Genomic DNA, 18,901 nt, shown 5'->3' on the forward strand with positions numbered 1-18,901 from the left:
CCCAGATTTCCCCGTAGGCATTCGTTACCATGGAAGCCAAACAAGAAGATTCAGAAACGAGCAGAGCATGTGGCATTATTTTGGCTGTATGTCCTTTCATCATTAGGTCCACTTACGGGCCCATTTTTGTGTATTTGTTTTGTTCTAATGATTACTTAAGGAATCCTGAAAGATCTGGCTCTCTTTTATGTTAATAAAAGAAAGGGGCTTCACCTAGTGCTTAGGAGTGGGGGTGCTGACGTGCTTGATAAGCGGAAGTGGCCTCTGTGCCCCTGTCCCTTAGCTCACGCCGAGACTGGTGAAAACTGAGTTGGAGTAGGGCTTATTGACCCCTCTGGGGGGCAGGGGGCAGCCTGAGAACGACTGCGGTGGATGACACAGAAGTGCTCAGGAGAAGGGCCAGGCAAGTCAGTCCTAATCCAGAGGGAGGGCAGGACAGAAGGGGGAGGGCAGGAGTCCCTGAAGGGAGCCTGGTGCCGAGGGGACACACTCCTGTGGGAATGGACCAAAGGCTGCCAGGGGCCCGGGCGTTTCCTCCTGACGGTGCACAGAGCCGTGAGTAGCTAATTTGGCACTGTTTAAGCTGCCGTGACGTCACTCAGGATGAGGCCCCCCCCCCGCCCCCCGCCACAGTTTAGTAGGCTTAACATACAGAGTAAAGGAGTTTAAAAAATGAAAAACGGTTGCGGAGTCAGCAGGTTAACACAAAATAAGGCCTGCCCAGTTAATCTGAAATCAGCTAAAGAAGGATGCTGTCAGTCTTTACTTGATTGAATAGCAAGAAGCCTGAAACCCAGTGGGAAATGTTTGTTAATCTAAATACTTAGGAAATTTAGCAGTGGAGAAATCTTCTGAGGAAAGTTTTGGAATTTCCCTTTTAATTAGAGGGGAAGGCTGAGTAAGATTCACCAGAGCTGAGTTAGTACATCAACAGCTTGTCAGCTCCAAAGGACACAGGGGTGATGGTTCCAGGCCTTTAGACACAGCCTGATCCAAATAGGACCTTTATTGTTGTTGAGCCTGAGTTTAATACATGCAGACCACACACGGGGCACAGGAGAAACTTAACAGAAACAGTTCCTTTTCTTGAGCTTACATTTTAGTAAGAACTTTATGTTATTGATAAAATGTTATGTTTTCCAACTTTTCCCCTCTTTTCTCTTATGGGTAGATTGTTAATCCTTTCTTCTCCCTGAGGATGATTTTCATTTCATTAGTAAAAGGAGGGAGACAGAAGTGAGAGAGAGAGGTTTGCTCTCTGATTTCAGTGAGGCCTGCACCCTGGATTTTAGCTGAAAGACCGAGAAATAATGATGACTCTGTGATACCATGTTTTCTGGTCTGGGGACAAGCAGCCCATCTTGACACGTTTTCCTCGTCCTGTTTCTCAGAGATTTTGATTCTTTGGATGAGCAAAATGTGGAGAAGAATAACCAGCTGGCCTTTGATATTGCTGAGAAGGAGCTGGGCATTTCTCCCATCATGACAGGCAGAGAGATGGCCTCGGTGGGGGAGCCGGACAAGCTGTCCATGGTGATGTACCTGACCCAGTTCTACGAGATGTTCAGGGACTCGCTCCCCTCCCGAGGTAAGGGCCCCCCAGGGGTGCTGCCGTGTGGCTCCCCTGCCTCTCCTTCCCCTGTGCCCCTTCTTCCAGCAGACCCGCTTCTCTGCACTGTTGTCAGCCCATCGTTCTGACCCGGGTCTTGCTCAGCAAACCTGCAGTTGTGGAGGCCATGAGCATTCCCGTCTAGAACCTTGTCCTTGACTCCACCACCCTTGTTCCCTTTCTCTCAGAACCAGACTTTTTGAAAAGGTGCTTTTGCTGTGGCCTGGACTTCCTCACTGCCTAATCTTTGTGACCCTTTGCAACCCGGCCAAAACTGTTGTCCGTGGTCGTGAAGAATCACCAGATGCATGTTCTTCCCTCCTCTCTCACCTCTCAGGTACCCAGCTGTTCTGCGTTGTTCAGCCCTTGGAATGACGTCCTTTCTCTTGAAATTCTCTCTTCCTCTTGGCTTCTGTGATCCCGGACTATACTTGCTTTGTTCTCTTTCTTCTGTTAACTGTTCCTTCTCTGTCTTCTCTTTCTTCTCCTACCTTTTAGTGTTTCCAAAAATCTTCCCTTGGCCCTCAGGCTGTCAGAAAACAGACTGAGTAAGCATCATGATGCTTACAAGTGTTGACCATGGTACCTGACCTGGTTTACATCCCATTGCCTCCACCTAAAGTCACTAAACTTCCCTGTGCCTCAGTTTCCCCATCTGTAAAGTGGGGATAATATGTACATGGCTAGATTGTAGTACGCTAAAAAGAGTGTTTGGCGAATGGAAGCACTTAAACAAATGTTAGCAATGTATTATTAGTTTCAATTATTATTTCAACATTACTATTGTTACTAATAAAACATTGGAACCCACAGAGTTTAGGTACCATTCTCCAGTGCTTCTGGCCCATGTACTTGTAGACATCTGTGGCTTTCTCTCATTAGAGATGCAGTTCTTACAACAGACATGCACAACTCTGACATCAACAAGCACACCCTGAACTCATGACCCGAGTCCCGTCTCCTCCCCGCCGATGCCCCTCCCTTTCTCTCCCGACCTGAACTTTTCATCTTGAAGTGAGGCTTCAGCACTCTGTTGTAATCAGCAAGCAGATTGCAGCGTCTGAAAAGCAAAAGTGGAGGTTTTTGTGACTGAAGTGGATTGGGGCAAGCGTTGGTTTTGTTTGTATGGATGGAGAAGAGAAGGCCCAGCGTCCAGGGCTCCGTGTGCATTTTCTCTGTGGGGTTCAGAGTGCACGAACCCTCAGAGCTTCCTGAGGTTCCGAGAGCCTCCTGCAAGGAGGCACCCTCAGGGCTGTCCTTGGACACTGCTGGTTTCTGCCCACAGACGCCTTGGACCTGAATGCTGAGGAGAGGGCCGTCCTGGTAGCCAGCACTAAATCCCCTATCTCCTTCCTGAGCAAGCTGGGGCAGACCATTTCTCGGAAGCGCTCTCCCAAGGTAAGTGGAAGGGTTTTTCCTCCAGCTGCAGAACTAATGGTACAGTGCAGTGACTAGAGTAATGCGGTTTCCCTTTGCTCTTGGTGCAGGACAAAAAGGAAAAGGACTTGGATGGTGCTGGGAAGAGGAGAAAGACCAGCCAGTCGGAAGAGGTGAGAAATATCTGGAATTTGCCAGAAAGATTGTACTGAATTGCCCTCCTTGGCTGAAACGCTTAATTCCCAAATCGGTATTGCTAGATCTTTTCAGTTCACTCTTTGTGAGAATTGTTGTGCACAGATGCTTTCTGTGGCCTTTTGCCTTTGTGTAATTTTTTGGAGAGCATCCAGGGAACGCACACATGTGCTCTGGGCCTTCCTGTCTCTTTGGAATCCCATATGTGGCGAAGGGCAGCAGCTTTCCTGGGATGTGACCACACCAGCAAGAGCCCGAGTACCTCTTCATACTGCCCCTGGGCCCGAGGCCATCTTGAGATTTGAACCTTGAGGAGAGCCACTGAGCTCGACCTAAAGCAGGGACCAGCCGCTGTGCCAGGCCCTGGGGTGTGGGCAGGGGCTCCTCTAACCGAGGCTGGCTCTTGATACCCCTGTTCACCAGGAGGACGCACCCCGGGGCTACAGAGGAGGAAGGCCTACGCTGGTGAGCACACTGAGCGACCGGAGGGTGGATGTGGCCCTTGGCAACCAGAACAAGGTGAAGTACATGGCGACCCAGCTGCTGGCCAAGTTTGAGGAGAACGCGCCCGCGCAGTCCACGGGCGTGAGGAGACAGGTAAGCCCGGCTCACACCTCGCCCGCCCGGACCTGGGCTGGCCACAGAGGAAAGGGGGGTTAGTGAGTGAGACGGGGAACTTCCCGGTCCTGAGGGCTCAGGGCTCGAGACTGGTGTCTGCGTGGGGCAGGGACGAGGGTTCCTGTCCTTACCAGCCAGGCCCACCTGAGGATCTTTAAAACGGGGTGTCCAGGTCTGTGTACGTAGGTGTGTGTTCACGTACATGCATACGTAAGTAATATAAGAGGTACCTGCTTATTGAGGAAAATACTGGAAAGTGTAATTAAGGCCCCTATAATTCTGTTAATATTTTGCTATGTTTCTTTCTGGTCTCTTTTTAGTGCATTCTTGTTTTCATGGTTGAGGTCATTCTTAACGTACACGTTCCTGTTCTGCTTTCTTCATGTAACTTTGGGTGTATTTCCATGTTCCAAACTCTATAAGCCTCTTCCAAAGTGTGTGCTCCATGCTTTTCTTAACTCTTCCTCTGGTGCTGGATGTTTAGTTGTTTCTCATCTTTGATGAAGGGCAGAGAGGTAGACACTCTTGTGTGTTGCACATGGTTTTCCTAGACTGTCCTTGAACTAGGTCACGAGTGTGAGCACTGTAAAGGTTCTCCGTGGACTGCCCTCACTCCCCGAGTCCTGCTGAGGGCTGGACTGCCATGTCTGTTAGGTCTCATCTCTCCTCTTGCTTGTCTAAAAGTCACTAAGGCTTCTCACAAGAGGAGGTACAGGCATTGTGAGATCCACAATGAACATTTCTTCTAAAACTCCTTGTGCGGGGAGCACCTCTTCGTCTTCGCCACGTGCGCCAGCCCTTGTTCCTGTGGATCAGGGACCAGGCCGACCACGTCACTGACTTCTTCCCACGTCTAGTGCTTGGTTAGATCCTCACGCTCCAGGCGTTCGTGCCGAGGCCCACAGAGAGCATGCAGGCTCGATTGTGAACGTGTGAGGCTGCCAGGCGGCCGTAGCAGCCCAGGTTCCATCCCCCTCAGCAAGGCTGGGGTGCTCTCCACTAGAGGAAGTGTGCCCCACTCATTTTGAGTGGGAAGATCCATTTTCCAAGCCAGAATTAGTGGTTTAGGCTCAGAGCATTGAGCTTGGGAAAGGGATAATCAGAATTGCAGCTTCTGTTTGTCTTTTCTTTTGCATTTGGCTTCGCCCGAGTTGGGGAGGGAGGATTTTCCTTGTAAGTGTAACTTCCTAGAACTAATTCTGTGCACCCTCCTCCAGTTCTTAGATGAGTGTCTGTCCTCCGGGAGAACCATTTTTGTGTCTGCTACCTTAATGCTTTTTTTTTTTTTGTCTCTGTGTCCTGTCCCCTATCCAATACTTGGCCTGTGTGTCACAGCCGACACAAGAGCGTGGGCTCAGCCAGCCGTCCTGCTGCCTGCCTGAGCAGGGTCGCCCTGCTCCCGCCCCCCAGTGGAAACAGGTAAAGGAACTGCCCAGGGACCAGAATGGGTGCTGGGCCTTCCCACCTGCTCCTCCTCCGAGCCAGCCGGGTGGGGCCTGCACTGTAAAGCCCTAGGTCACGGGGTAGGGATCTCTGTGCGCATTTGAGTGGCGACTCTGGGGGAAGGTTTAACAGACACTACTGATAGTATTGCATGACTTGTTTAACTCCTTGGGATTTGGGAAACCCGTGAAAAGGGTGGGCTGTTATATTGGTGTTGAAACTAGCTGAAGTTATGTGGTACCTGTGTTCAGGTACTTAGCCTTTGGGGTTTTGCTGTTATAACCTTTGTCCCAAGTTGACCTTTGGCTGAAATGCATCCGCGTGACCCCTGGAGGATAATCCCGAGTTTCTAGAGCTTGGGGCTCGGGGCAGTGGTCTTCTCGTGTTAAACAGGAAAATGTTACCCAAGAAATAGTCTCAAACTGGTTTTTTCCTTGTTTCAGATCATGGACAGAGATGATCATGGGCGTTTTCTCAGTGTTTTGTCCACATTTAAAATACTCTTTTTGGAAATTTTCACTAAAGTTTCTGCAAGATCTCCTGTAAAGCTGCTTCTCCTACATAGTATAGAGTGGGGCGGAAAGAAAGAGGGGCTGGCGCCTGGCGGGGAACAGGAAACCCGCCAGAGCGATGGGAGGCCTCTGCTCTGTTCCCCCCATGTCACAGCCCTGAGTGCGGCCTGGGTTTGCTGTCTCTTGGTTTGGAATCGCTGAGGACTGGGGTTCTGAGCAGTCAGAAGGGCTGACCCTGATTCCCTCCTGTGCTGGGAGGTGCTGGGGAGTGGTGAGTTAGATTTGAGTTGAATTACACTTAGGGCAGAATGTTTCTTTCTGACTTTTCTTTTGATAATATGCACGTTAAGGCAGGGCCCGTGAGGCTGGGGTGGAAGCTTGGGAGCAGCGTCCAAAGTCACCATGAAGCCAAGCTGCCTCTCTCCCCATGCTTGGGGAGGGGAGGTCTTCTGAGGAAAACTCATTAGAAATTCACTTCTATTTTCCTTACTTACCCTTTGCCTAGGGTAGACCTTTGAAGTCTAGGTGGAAGGTATGATTTGAAGGTCAGTCTTGAATTGAGTATTACTAAAGGGGAAGGTGAACTCTGCACTACATTCCCAGGTTCTTACACTAGTCACGGAGGTGGACTGAGACAGGGAAGCACAGTTGGTGGGTGAAGAGGTGACTCTGAGTGGCACGTCCTGGAGTGGCTCTGGGTGGGCATCCCAGGAAGCCTGGCTCAGGGACCCGAGGGGCTGGCTCGACCGCCACTGCTGCCTCCGTCCCGCGGAAGATGGGCTTGGCTTCCGCTGGGTGCTGGGCTGCAGGGGTGCCCAGAGCCCTGCTTCTCCTGTTGCTGCAGCGGCTGGGAGCCTCCAGCCTGTGCGGGTGCTGCCTGATGCACCCAGGTGATTTGTGATCACGGTTGGTGGAGTTGAGTATGTACCGCCAGGCTCTCCAGGCCGAACAGACCCTTAAAGTGAAGCCTGGTCTGGGGAAGGGGTACCGGAGATGCCGCTCAGGAGCAGCAGCCGGGTAGCTGGACCCCGTTAGATCCTATGTGTAGAGCGGAATTGTAATGTGCTGGGCTGTGAGAGGACCCGTGACACACAGCTCTCACGTCCTCCTGAGATGTGTTCACAAACGACTTATCCCCAGTGCTAAGTCAGGGATGGCGTTATGAGCCTTGCTTTGCCCATTTATCCCCTGAAAGACAGAGCACTGGAGGGCCACGCCAGTTGACGCACCAGTCCAGGGGCACAGGAAGTCCAGGGGTGCGCCCTGGGGGCTGACGGCGTGCCTTCCTGTGACTCACTTGCTGTTCCCCTGGAAGCGGCTCCAACTGAGGCAGGCGGGTGTGGCGAGCACAGTGGTGAGGAAGAGTGTGGGGATGCTCGCTTCTCGTCACCTTCCTGTGGCGTCACCCGGCTCTTCCCTCCCCACCTCATCCCCTCTGATCTCAGAAATGGGTCCTGCAGGCGAAGTCTGCGGTTAAGCAGCCTTGGTTTGGCTCTAGATGGTCAGTGGTGTGGGAACAGACAGAGGAGTGGGTTCTGTGGCCTCTTCCCCTCCAGGCTTTGCTGGGAGCCGCCCCACACGGTAGCTCTGGACGTGAGGAACCTGAGGCTTCCTCTGACTCGGGAATCTGGTGGTTCCTTTAGCACTGCAGGGTTCTGTCAATCAGAGACAGGTTCACAGGAAGCGGACACCGTGGGAAAGTGATCCACGGACATTGTGTGGTGTCAGTTAGCGAGAGGTGTTAATTTTATACCCTGTTTCCTGTTCGTTCTTGTATTTCTGTGGTCGTCTCCCAGAACCTTCCGCGTGTGAGTGAGGGGACTGAGCAGGGGGAAGCAGTGGCAGGACGTGGGCGTGGGTGGCCCAGGAGGTGCTGGTCTGCTGCTGCAGGTGCCCGGGCGCCCCCGCTGTGGGCAGCAGTCGCCACGCTCCCCCCGTAACGGGAGTCTGTGTGCCCTTCTCTCTACTTGTAACTGAGCCCCTTTTACCCCCCAGCCTCCCTGATAAGCCAGCAGAGAAGAATATGCCCTGGTCCCTGGCATTTAGAAAGTGCTGCTGTGCAAGTCCTGACCCCGCAGTGGCTGCAGAGATGACTCTGGGATCTGCAGACAGAGCGCCTCTGCCCCGAGGCCGCGACAGGCGGGACAGGCCCCTGCCTGAACACGCCAGTTTGTGCTGAGGATGGATGGGTGGGGAAGGGCCTCTGGGATGCTTTTGGCAAATGCCTTCAGTCCTTCCAGACCCAGCCTCAACGTGGCCACTATTTCACCTGTGTTCTCTCTGTTTGTGTCTATTGGCGTAAAAGCGACAGGAAAAGGAGCATTCTCGGACCTGCCCCAAAAAAGTGATCACTCTCTCTCCTCCCCCTACTCCGCCTCCCTGTCGGGCACGTGGCGACCAGCAGGTGACCCCCTCTGCATGCTCCGCTGTCCTGTGTGCCTGCCTGCCTGTGTGGGTGGCCAGGGGAGAGACCAAGTCAGGATCCCCTCATTTCAGTGATGACTTACTGGCGAAACGACCTTTGCTGGTGGGCCTCAGGATAGCACATCATCCGTTCAAACCCTGGGTAGTTTAATGTAGTCCCGCATCACAGGACTACAACTGTGCAGCCACAAACTAAAATTTAAACTGTACTTGACACAGATGCGAGGTCCAAAAGCCCTGGAGAGCATTTTTATGTAACCCCATTGAAATCAGCCATTTTTGTCTTGCTGCCCAAGGAGATACTGTTAAGGTGAATGTTGGGAAGCTTTTTATAGGGCTCCACTCTGTGAGTTTGGCTCCTTCTGATTTTGAGAGCCCTGCCTCTTGCTTATCCAGCTTTTGCCAACAAACAGCTGCCCTTTCCGTCCGCCCCACTCACTGTCCAGGTAGACCACTGGAGAAGTGCTTCAAGGCGAGTTAACCCCACGTGCTTTGCGGCCAGCACGCTCATATGAAGTGCGTTTATAGAACGGCTTTTTTCACTTGTGTTGTATGTCCCTATAAAGTAAAACACTGATTTTGAAGGTAGGATCTATGGAAAGACATTTTCTCAGCTATGGTAGCCTATTTAGAAGGTGATCCCATAATGTGTCTGATATGCAGGGGCCCAGCCTATGTCCCTGGGTCTGGACGCTGAACCCTTGTAGGGTAGTGACCACCCTGGGCCCTGTCTCTGCCCAAGAACCAACATGGGGCATTTCCTCTGACTCAGGCAGTGTTCTCAGTGCTTTTCCTGTGTCATCTTGGTCTGTTCTCACAATAAGCCTACGAGGCAGGTCCTGTTATCCTCACCTTTTACAGACGAGGAGACCGTGGTGCAGGCTAGGGGGGCCAAGTAGTTGTGCGAAGTCACACAGTGAGCAGAGAGCTAGGAGCTGAACCCAAGTGGTGTGACTCTGGAGCCCGAGCCCCGGCCTCGTCCTGCCCGCGGACACTGCGCGCTCACGGGCTCTGGACAACAGAGTGGCCACGTCGGGAGCTCCGGGTCGGTTCTTGCAGCAGGGCAGGGCCATACGGTGAGTGCTGGGCTATCCAGAGAGTGACTAGGGGCCTAGACGGCCCAACCCCACGTCACTGTGTTAGTGGTTTCCTCAGGGCAGCGGAGGCGACGTGGGCCTGGGTCATGGTCCCCAGCCTCATGGGTGCAGCTTCTGTGCTCCCCTCGCCCCTTAGTGCTGTGCGCTCTTGGAGTCTCCCGTGGGCTGTTGTCGCCTCTAATGCCTTGGTGTGGAAGCTTCACCCTCCTAACCTGCCTCTCCTGTTAGCCTTCCGTTGAATGCCTCTGATCACGTGCCGCTGTGTGAAAGAAATATGTTTGTTCCACCTGTGTACTAACCGTAGTTCCTTATTTATCCACGTAGCTGACCTCGTTGGAGGCCAGGTGGGAGAACAGCTCTGCAGAGCTGCCCTTGGGTCACAGGATTTGATGTAGACGGGACTGTGGTTACTTGGGGTTGGGGACCAGTAGACAACAGGTTATGTGTTGAAATGAACTCTCACTTTCTGGGGCTGTCACTTAGTAGGTCCAGCTAGAGCATTTGGATGGAGCTTAAGTTTCTATTTTGTTGCCAACAGACGTACAGCGATCTTGATGCTGACAGCCGTGGCAAGCAGAGTCCCCACCACGAGAGGGTAACAGCGCGACTGTGGCATGGGGCGCTGGCAGCCACACAGATGCGGCACGCTGGGTGGGGCGCAGGCGCGGCCCCTCTCCCTTGCTTTTCCCACACTCTGGTCACCCAGCCAAGAGCCGGGACTCTTTTCGCTTACAATGATGACCCTTGCAAATAGCATTCACGGTGGAACATCCATCCACTCAGCGTCAGACCAGATAGGAACCCTGAGAGTTTGTGCCCTGTGAGCGGCCTCTTCCCCTCCCTGCGCCCCCTTCCCACTCCCAGATATGCACCTTTGGCTTCTGGGGAAGGGTCGAGGTCAGTAAGCAGGAGGCGCTTGCTTGGCTACTTCCGGGATCCTGACGCAGAAATGCTGAGAAAGCCAAAGCTCTTAGAGCATGGGGATTCTTCAGGTGTGAAGAGGACAGGGGTGGGAAGGAAGGTGATGACAAGACAGGGTCCATAATGAAAAGTGGTATCTGTTCGAGACGCTAGTAGGGAGATGCCTGAGCACACCTGGCCATCGTATGATCTGACGAGTTGCAGAGATGCTCATCTCAAAACCTGCTGACTATGAAACTTTTTTGGTTGTTATTGTTACCCTTAAATGGAGGCCTGAGTGGGTGTAGCTCTGCAGCCAGAATGAAGAATCATCTCTAACTGTTCATTTCACATGGGCCCTCTCCTCTTATTTTTGCCTCCCCCTCTGCCTTTGCTCTCTGAGAAATGCCCTCATGGCTGAGCAGTAAGTCTGGTTCCCTCCTGGACCCATTAGGAAAGTAGTGGTAGCACTGTCTTCCTACCAGTTGCCAGGCAGGAAGCAGGCCCGGGGTGGGGGAGGGGGGCCTTTCCATGTCACCCGTGTCACCCACAGCTTCACTGCCTGTGCCCAGCCTTTCTTCCTTCTTCCCAGGCTGGTTCCTGTCAAGAGGAAAGCTAGGCACTTTGACTGCACAGGGCAATGCCCTCCGTTTTGGGGAATGCCTATCTGAGGAGGTGCTGATGGTCTTGGATGAAACAGGGTCTCAGTGGGGAGCGGAGGGAAGTAGGTGGAGGAAAGAGAGATTGAATGGGGAAGCTGGTAGAAGTTGGGGCTGCAGGGCACCGAGGACAGGTGGGATTTGGAGCTCAGGAAGCAGCAGGGTTGGCGGGAGTTTTCCTTCATTTCCCCGGTGGGCTGGTCTCCAGGGTCTTCGGTGCAGGGTTCCAATCCAGGTACTCCTGGGGGGTCACTGTTTTTGTTCCTTCCCGGACTCTCCCTCTACCGCCCACCAGTCCAGCTGTGCGCTTGCCTGCTCACTGCCGTCCGGGGAGTTTCTCTCTGAGCCTCTGGAGCAGAGGCTGGTGACACCCCCCATCACCCGTGACACGCCTGAAGCTTTGAAGTTAGTGCGAGCTGAAGGCCGAGGGGTGCTTCTTCCCTGCGGCCCGCAGGTATCTCAGCCCGAACCTGCAGGCAGCGAAGCGGTTACTGCTCGCCAAGCTCGCAGCCCCTCCTGGCTTGGGGACCGGACAGTGCCTGGCTGCTGGGCCCACTTTTGCTCCACGTGCTGCATGCAGTCTGCAGAGGGTTGGGGCCAGCTCGGGGGCAAGCTCTGTATCTGAGCCCCACCAGGAGGAGGAGGAGGGGCCCCTTTCCTGGCTTTTATGGAGAAAGCGAGCTTTGCTCCAGAGCTGTCGTCTCCTGTCTGCTCCTCTTAAGGCCAGCAGAGTGACGAGCCGGTGGAATCTCCTTGTGCTCAAGAGAAATTCCAGCCCAGGCCGTGAGGGGCTCTGCAGGGCACACAGGACGTGTGACTAGGACGCTGCCTGCTGGCTGGCAGCACTGTGCACTTGAGAGCAGGGGTGCAGACAAGGTTTCCTGGGGGGCCGTGTTCCAGTGCGGGTGTGGCTGTGAGTGTGAGGCACAGTGGGAGCCTGGAATGAGCCACTGATGCTTCTGGAACTAAGAGCGTTTCTTTACTGCATTTGTCATCCAGATAAAGGGTCTGAAACTGCCAAGTTCCTTGTGTTCAGGTCAGCGTGTAACTTTTAACTTAACGTTTCCTTTGATTTTTTTCTCCGTCTTGTATTTTATAGCCAGAGCCTGAGCCTTCTCGTCGATTTTTTGTCGACCAGTGGGAGCTTTCTCTAAGCCTCCGCTCCGCCAGCCGCCCTGCCTCTCCCTCCTCTGACTTCCTCCGACAGGTAGCGGGGCCCAGGGCTTGGCCAGGCTCGTCCTCTTCAGCCTGCACTTTCTTCACCCACACGAACGGCAGCCTGTCTCCTTAGGAATCCAGTTGTGTGTGTCCGTCATGCATGTGAGGTCGGTAGGCGTCCACCTGAGTTAAGGAGGCTGCTAGCTTCACTGCAGCAAATCCTGTCCCAGTCAACCCATTTTCATTATAGTCCAACTGTATCAAATAATGAGAAAGCACTTTGTAGCCATTAGCTTTTTTTAACTCCAGACCTCTTCCTATTAATGTGTTATAAAATATGAACCATTGTGTAATTAAATCTCTTAAAGAGAGTGGTGGATACACAGTATTCTGGGTGCCTCTTGAATTGTAATCTCTTAAGGAAGAGCTCTGCTATTTCCTATGATGGAACTGACCCAGCTGTGGACGAGCTTACAGAGAGATTGCAGGGGCTTTTGTCCTTTCTGTTTGTTTCCTGTTCTTGAGCTGGTAGCAGACTGTAGAGAATGATACGCATGTGTGGTGGCCACAGTATAAGTCCAGAGAGTACTACATTTCGACTGTTTCTTAAGAGTGGGGAGAGGAAAACCATCTGCTTTTCATGCCAGAAACAAATAGGACTCGAGTCTCCACCTCTCTTAGGGGTGTGCTCGTCAGTACTGTCACATCGCTGAGAACTGAAGTTGACAGATGCCTTTGCACTAGCAGCCCTGGGCTATACTTGCTGAGAGTGCTGGTTCTGATGGGAGAGCAGGGTCCTGGCTGAACAGGGAGGACCCTGGGCTTGCCCAGTGTCCCAGCCTCAGACTTGGCATCTGGTCCACGCTCCCACTCATCTGCTGCAGTTTCCTACTCCCTGGCGTCAGCTGTTCGATGCTCAGCTTGGCTGTGCCTGGGTTCCTGTCTGTTCCAGGCTTAAGCTTCCCTAATGTTTCTAATCCAAAGAAGGCTTAGGTCTAAGAGCCACTTGTGTTTCTCGACCACAGATGGGTATAAGCTGTGGAGTTAACGAGCAGATGGCACTATCCTTTGGAAATTGCCTTATTTTAAATTGAAAATGTAATTGACTCCTCAGTTCCAGCTGAACCTTGGAGAAACGTTTGCTCATTTGTGCTGCTGTCGTGCTTGTATTTACACCGGGTCAGTTTCCCCCTAGGGCATTCCTCTGGTTTGTCCCTGCCCCGCCCGGGATGTGCCATTGCTCAGGCTGGTGATTATTTTACACACGGTTTCGTGTGTTCAGACCGTTTCCTGATGGGGTTGTTGGCATCCCCAGCACAGCTGCTCCCGGCATGTTTTGGATTTGGAATTAGAGTGAGGGCTCCTCAGACCCGGCGGGCACACAGCTGCTGAGAGGCGTGTCATACACACTGGGTGTCTGGGCCGTCCGCACAGGACGAGCTCAAAGCTGGGCTCCCACAGGAAGGTTTGCCATTGAAATTTATAGTTTTCTCCTGCTGCTTTTTCAACATTGCTAGAAAGAGGATTGAGGTGGTTGGATTTTTTTTCTTTTATCTTGTTTCAACGTATAAAGATATAACCCCTCCTGGACTAGAAACACTTTCTGGCTTCCACAGCAGCCATGTCAGCAGTGCCCCAGCTGGTCCGGAAGGCTTGGTCTCAGGGCTCAGGGGAACACAGAAGTCTCCATGGGGAGAACGGGCAGAGAAGGGTTCTTCCTGGTAAAGCCCAGGGGCCTCTGGTGCACAGGACAGGGGCTCTGAGCGAAGGAGGTCATAGTGAAGACGGATGTCATCCCCGCTGACACTGGGCTGTTGGCATCCATTACCCAGATGGAGAGTCGGCCTTACTTTCTTTCTAAATGAGGAAATAACTCCCCAGGTCCTCTCCCAGGCCCTGGGATGTGCCTTCACTCTGGTGCCCGCTGCCTTAAGGGAGGTGTTCTCTTAGGTTCTTTGAGGTTCTCTGTGTGTAATCTGAGCCGCTGGGTGGTAGGCCCTTCTCACTCTGTTTGCATCCATCTTGTCGTCCCGCCTCCACATCCCCCGCACTTCGTCCAGAGGGACATGAGAGACCAGGTTCTCCTTCCTGAATTTCACTGTCTCTGTGGCCATCGCTCCCGCCTGTGCTGACACCGGTGTGTGGACACTGACACCTAGTCCCCTGCTCGTGGGCACTGTGTTGGCATGTTTGTTGCTGCACCTTGTATTCATTTTATACCTTTCGAAGATTTTATTCCCCTGTCTTCTTAATTTATTTATTTTTTTCCTTCTCATTTCCCTTCTTTCTGGTCGTTTAACAATCTCCAACCAATAGAAGTATATAAAGATGTACACGGGCGGAGTGAGCTCATTGGCTGAGCAGATAGCCAATCAGCTTCAAAGGAAAGAACAGCCTAAAACCCTTCTAGACAAGAAGGAACTGGTAAGATACACTAAGGGCACTGTCTGTCTAGATAAGACAGCTCTGGTAAACAAGCCTGCTTTGTTCTAAGTAGCTCAGTGGCATATATGGCTGCTGCGTGCCATGTGGTAATTATTTTTTGAGGTTGTCTGAATTTTGTAACTGAACTTCTAGGACTGAAACCGTTGTTTAGAATGTTGTGTGAACAGCATACTCAGTATCTCTAAAGTGATTGCTCTAGAGTCCAGGGCCTGTGTCCATGGAGAACCACGGGAACACCTTCAGATCAGAATCCGTTAAGAGGATTTGGTTTGCTTGTTATGAAATCGTGTAGAACAGACGCAGTGCCAAGTGCTGCGTGGGCACCGGAGGCACCGGCCTGCGGTGGTGTGCGGCTCCCGTCCCCAGGCAGAACTGCGTAGGGAGGGTTGTGCGCCCTGGGGAGGGGCCGGGAGGCCTCGCCTGATGCGTGTCCCCCCACCCCCCACCCCCAGGGCTCCATGAAGAAGGAGTTCCCACAGAACTTGGGAGGCAGCGACACCTGCTACTTCTGCCGGAAGCGGGTCTACGTGATGGAGCGGCTGAGCGCCGAGGGCAAGTTCTTCCACCGGAGCTGCTTCAAGTGCGAGTACTGCGCCACCACCCTGCGCCTCTCGGCCTACGCATACGCCCTCGAGGACGGTGAGTCCCCGCGCTGGAGGCCGCACCCAGACTCAAGGGCCCCCGCTGCGTTCTTACACTGACGCTCTCTTTTCTGCCTCTCCTGAGCCTTCCCATCCACCCCCCTGTAGTCTGTGTTTTCTCCCAGACTCTTTCTTATAAATATTTCTGCAGAGTCACCAAGCTGTATCATAGATGACTCAGTGACCATGGTGATGAGAAGGGCATGCGTTTACCTAAATCGTTTCCCTGGCTTCACAGACACCTGCTGTCGTACCTCACGGTGGGGATCTTAAGATAAAAGGGACCTGAGGAGAGTAAGTCTTTTTTGTGTTCGCTTTAGAGAAGAAGAATCACAGGCTTATAGAAGCCACATTTCTTGCCTAAGGTCAGTGACAGCACATTGAAACTGTATCCGCTGCCACTGTTCTCAGACCTTGGCTTCCTGAAGGTGCCTGAGTTATGCCCAATGTCACCCGTGCTCTCTCGTATCAGCATCTCTGGTGAATTGAGAGCATGTTGCCCAGGCCTCAGTCTGGTTACTGTGCTGTTCAAGCCCTGGCCTTTTGTGATATTTGTTGGTTTTATAGTGGAATGACCTTGATAAGGCAGAAGGTGGAGAATTATGCAGACAGGTAACAAAGCCTGATGGAGAGGCGTGTCTGCTGCCTGAAAACCCTTTGGGGTTAATTGGAAAAGGTCACCGGAGACATCAGTGATTCCTACGCCCCTTCCTACAGGAAGCAGAAGGGACCCATGAGAGGCCATCTTACTGATTCAACAATAATGAAAAGACCCAGATTAATAGAAGGGGGAAATAAATCCTCAGGTCCCTTGCACTGACTGAGGAGACTGTCAGGGGATGTCACACGGGAGAGGGATGCCCCCTGCGGTGAGGAGACAGTCCTCCAGGCTCTTCGACTAGTAAGCAAGGAGCGGCCAGAAGAGCTGAGTGGTGACCTGAGAAAAGCTGACTCTACTGTTGTGGCACCTGGTCCTCTTGTTACGTTAGTGAAAAGCACCAGCCAGCGAGGGAAGAGGTGAGACGATGGTCTATACTGTTAGGTATCAGTATTCCCACACACCTGGTCTTTGGATAGTGCCTTTGCTCTCCCCGGATGGGGTGGGCAGATGGAGCCCACCCAGTGTTTCTAACTGTCCGCGAGGTCTGCCTAGAAAGATCCCTTCAGGTCCAGCGAATCGATCCACGAGTATTTTTGCCCATAGATTGTGCGCCACACCTTTGCCACATTCTCCTGAGGGCATAGATGGTGTAAGAGGGGCCGTCCTGATGGAATGATCCGGCAGCGTAAGGGAGTGACCAAGGGCGACGGTGCGTAGTGCAGACTGTAACTTTGTGAAGTACAGAGGAGGAGGAGTCCGGGAAGCTCAGGAGGGTCAGGAACTACTTAGCCATCCTGCCGTGGACTCTGGAGCATGGTGGGCGAGGGCTCAGCGGAGGGGCGGAGGAGCCGGTGTGCCCAGCGAGAGGGCAGCGGAGCCCGGGGGAGTGACCATGGTGTGGGGGCCGGATGAGCAGGCCCACGTGCTTAGGCACGGCCTTCCTGACAGCGGGCCTGACCAGCTCCCCAGACTTCAGCCCAGGTGAACCTTTCCCTCAGCTCCTCCCTCCTCAGTGACAGCTGGACTTGGGAAAGGAGGGAATCTTAGGGGTCCTGAGGGTTTAGCCTCATGAGGTTCAGAAATCTAATGGAAGAGCCTCAGGTAAGAGAGAAAAGGGCAGGGATTGTGGCTCCGGAGAGAGGTGGTTAACCCAGCCCGTGCCGGGCCCTTAACAACATGTTGTGACATTTCATCCTCATGACCACCGGAAGGTAGCTAGCTTTATTGTTGTAATTTTACACATCAGGAAACTGAATTCAGAGAAGCTGTAAGTTACCTGTCCAGGTCCACACAGCAGTAAGTGACCTCTGAGGTCCCCCAGGTCAGACGTCCTGGGGTTAGCGCTTCTGGCCCATGGCAACTCCGGCCTGGTCAGTGGGGACTCACTCACTTGAGAGAGGCGTCCAGGTTTTACCCTTGTCCCTTCAGCCCCTTTAAAAGGATGGAGTCTTTCTGTTGCCACAGACTAGCTTATTTGCCTGCTGCCACCTCTTAAGACAAGGACTCTAAATCAGACAGTGTGTCTGTCACGTCTTTCCTGTCCTCTTGAGGAGAGAAAACACACACCGTCCACTGAGGAGGTCTGAAGGGCCGCCCTCCGGAGTGACGAGCCCGCTGCCCCCCGCCGCTGCCCTGTGTCTGCTCCCACAGGGCAGCCCAGGGGATCTTAAAGAGACAAGCAGATCTTCCCGGCCTCCCACTGTTCACCCTGACAACCCCTGTGGCACAGGTGGGCCCGCGGTCCCCGGGGCTGAGAGCTCCGTGCGTCCTCCCAGCCTGCCCCCCGGCCCCTGCTTCTGCCTGTCCCCTGCGAGCTGCTCGCTTCTCCGTTGCACTGACATGCGTGCGCTCGCTGTGTCCTCTGCTGGAGTGCGCCCCTCCCACCCTCACGGGGCAGCCTCCTGTCGCCGCACGTTCTTTCCCCGGAGAGGCGGCAGGGCTCCTCTGCCTCCTGACCACAGCATCTCTGGCTCTGACCTGTCCTGACGGCTCTGACCTGGAGTTGCTGGGGGAAGGAATCTGTGGCCCGTCTGCCTCAGGCTCGCCTCTTAGCTGTCTGTTTTCTCCAGTTCCATCTTCAGTCATTCCTACGTTTATTGTCGAGGTTCCTGAATTTACTTAGACCATCTAAAATCAGTGACTTGACGGGATCAACCATGCTTTGTGGTTGCTTTGTGACGTTAGCGTGGCCGTACTTGCTGATTGAGATGGGCACCATTGTGAAGAGCCAGGCGTCCGATGTTCAAGTCCTGTCCGAGACTCGCTAGCGTGGCTTAGCCTTTCTGTGCCTCACTGGGTTTTGAGGATTAAATGAGTCAATAGTTGTAAAGCACTTACAGTATTTGGCACATGGTAAATGTTAGATGAAAATCAGCCCTTTTTGTTATTAACGTAAGAAGCAAAAAGTATCACCAAGTTGGGTTTGGGAAGGGGTTTGAGGTGCATTAATCGAGCAGCTACAGTGCAGGACATGTGATGATGTCTCATTGATGGCTCTCACCCCACGAGACGGTGTGGTCTTCATGCTCTACATGAGGAAACGCGTGCTGAGAGGGTCACGTACCACTGAGTGGCTGGGATGGTGCCTGCACTGAGCTCTGGTTTCAGTGTGTGTGTTCCTCCCCTCAGGTTGTGCTGCATTCGTAGAGAAAACAAGGGTTTGGAATTTTCTTTTTACCTTTTGGTCAGGCTCATGGGACTCGTTTTTGAAACCTAAACCTCTTTACTTTATTAATTTAGGATACCGTAACAATTCAATGAGGATTCCCTGGTAGGTCAGTCTATTGAGTTGTATTTTTAAATCTAGAATTCTGCTTTTACTAGAAAAAAAGCAAATTAATGGAGGGAAAATAGAAGAAAGGAATGAACCTAACTGTAGTTTTGTAGTTAGGTTGTAGTTTTCTGATACTACAATAAATAAGACTCTTGGTTGAAAGTAATGGAAACCCAGATCAGATTAAAGTTTATGCATAAGATTGACATTTTTCTTGCAGATAGCAGGGCTGCCCCTTCTCTCTCCCCATCCCTAAGAATCTGTTAGCCTAACTTAGCCACATGCCATATCCTAGAGCACCGTGTCCTGGGGTGGGCTGGAGGGAAAGGGGATATTCTGATTGACCTATCTGGGTCATTTATCCACTTCTGTGCTGGGTAATGTCAGGCCACGTGGTTGGCAGCCCCATCAGAGTCATGTGGAGGAGGGAGGAGTGTTCCTTAAAGAAT

The 18,901-nt window shown here is 52.7% G+C and overlaps 1 protein-coding gene across 1 annotated transcript in view; it reads left to right on the top strand.

Moving 5' to 3' along the window:
• The window catches only part of MICAL3 (microtubule associated monooxygenase, calponin and LIM domain containing 3), a gene marked incomplete at its 3' end in the record, with an annotated part of 156,281 nt that overhangs the window by 72,520 nt on the left and 64,860 nt on the right, over positions 1-18,901 (top strand). Inside the window, exons 15-24 of the mRNA XM_082851131.1 lie at positions 1,392-1,588; positions 2,895-3,007; positions 3,097-3,159; positions 3,605-3,778; positions 5,135-5,218; positions 8,060-8,158; positions 9,814-9,870; positions 11,934-12,041; positions 14,309-14,416; positions 14,890-15,076. Coding sequence (XP_082707257.1) covers positions 1,392-1,588; positions 2,895-3,007; positions 3,097-3,159; positions 3,605-3,778; positions 5,135-5,218; positions 8,060-8,158; positions 9,814-9,870; positions 11,934-12,041; positions 14,309-14,416; positions 14,890-15,076 — 1,190 coding nt within the window. The remainder of the gene's footprint in view (positions 1-1,391; positions 1,589-2,894; positions 3,008-3,096; positions 3,160-3,604; positions 3,779-5,134; positions 5,219-8,059; positions 8,159-9,813; positions 9,871-11,933; positions 12,042-14,308; positions 14,417-14,889; positions 15,077-18,901) is intronic.

This window comes from Leucopleurus acutus, assembly GCF_964270905.1.
Source record: "Leucopleurus acutus genome assembly, chromosome: 11".
Classification (NCBI taxonomy): Eukaryota; Metazoa; Chordata; class Mammalia; order Artiodactyla; family Delphinidae; genus Leucopleurus; species Leucopleurus acutus.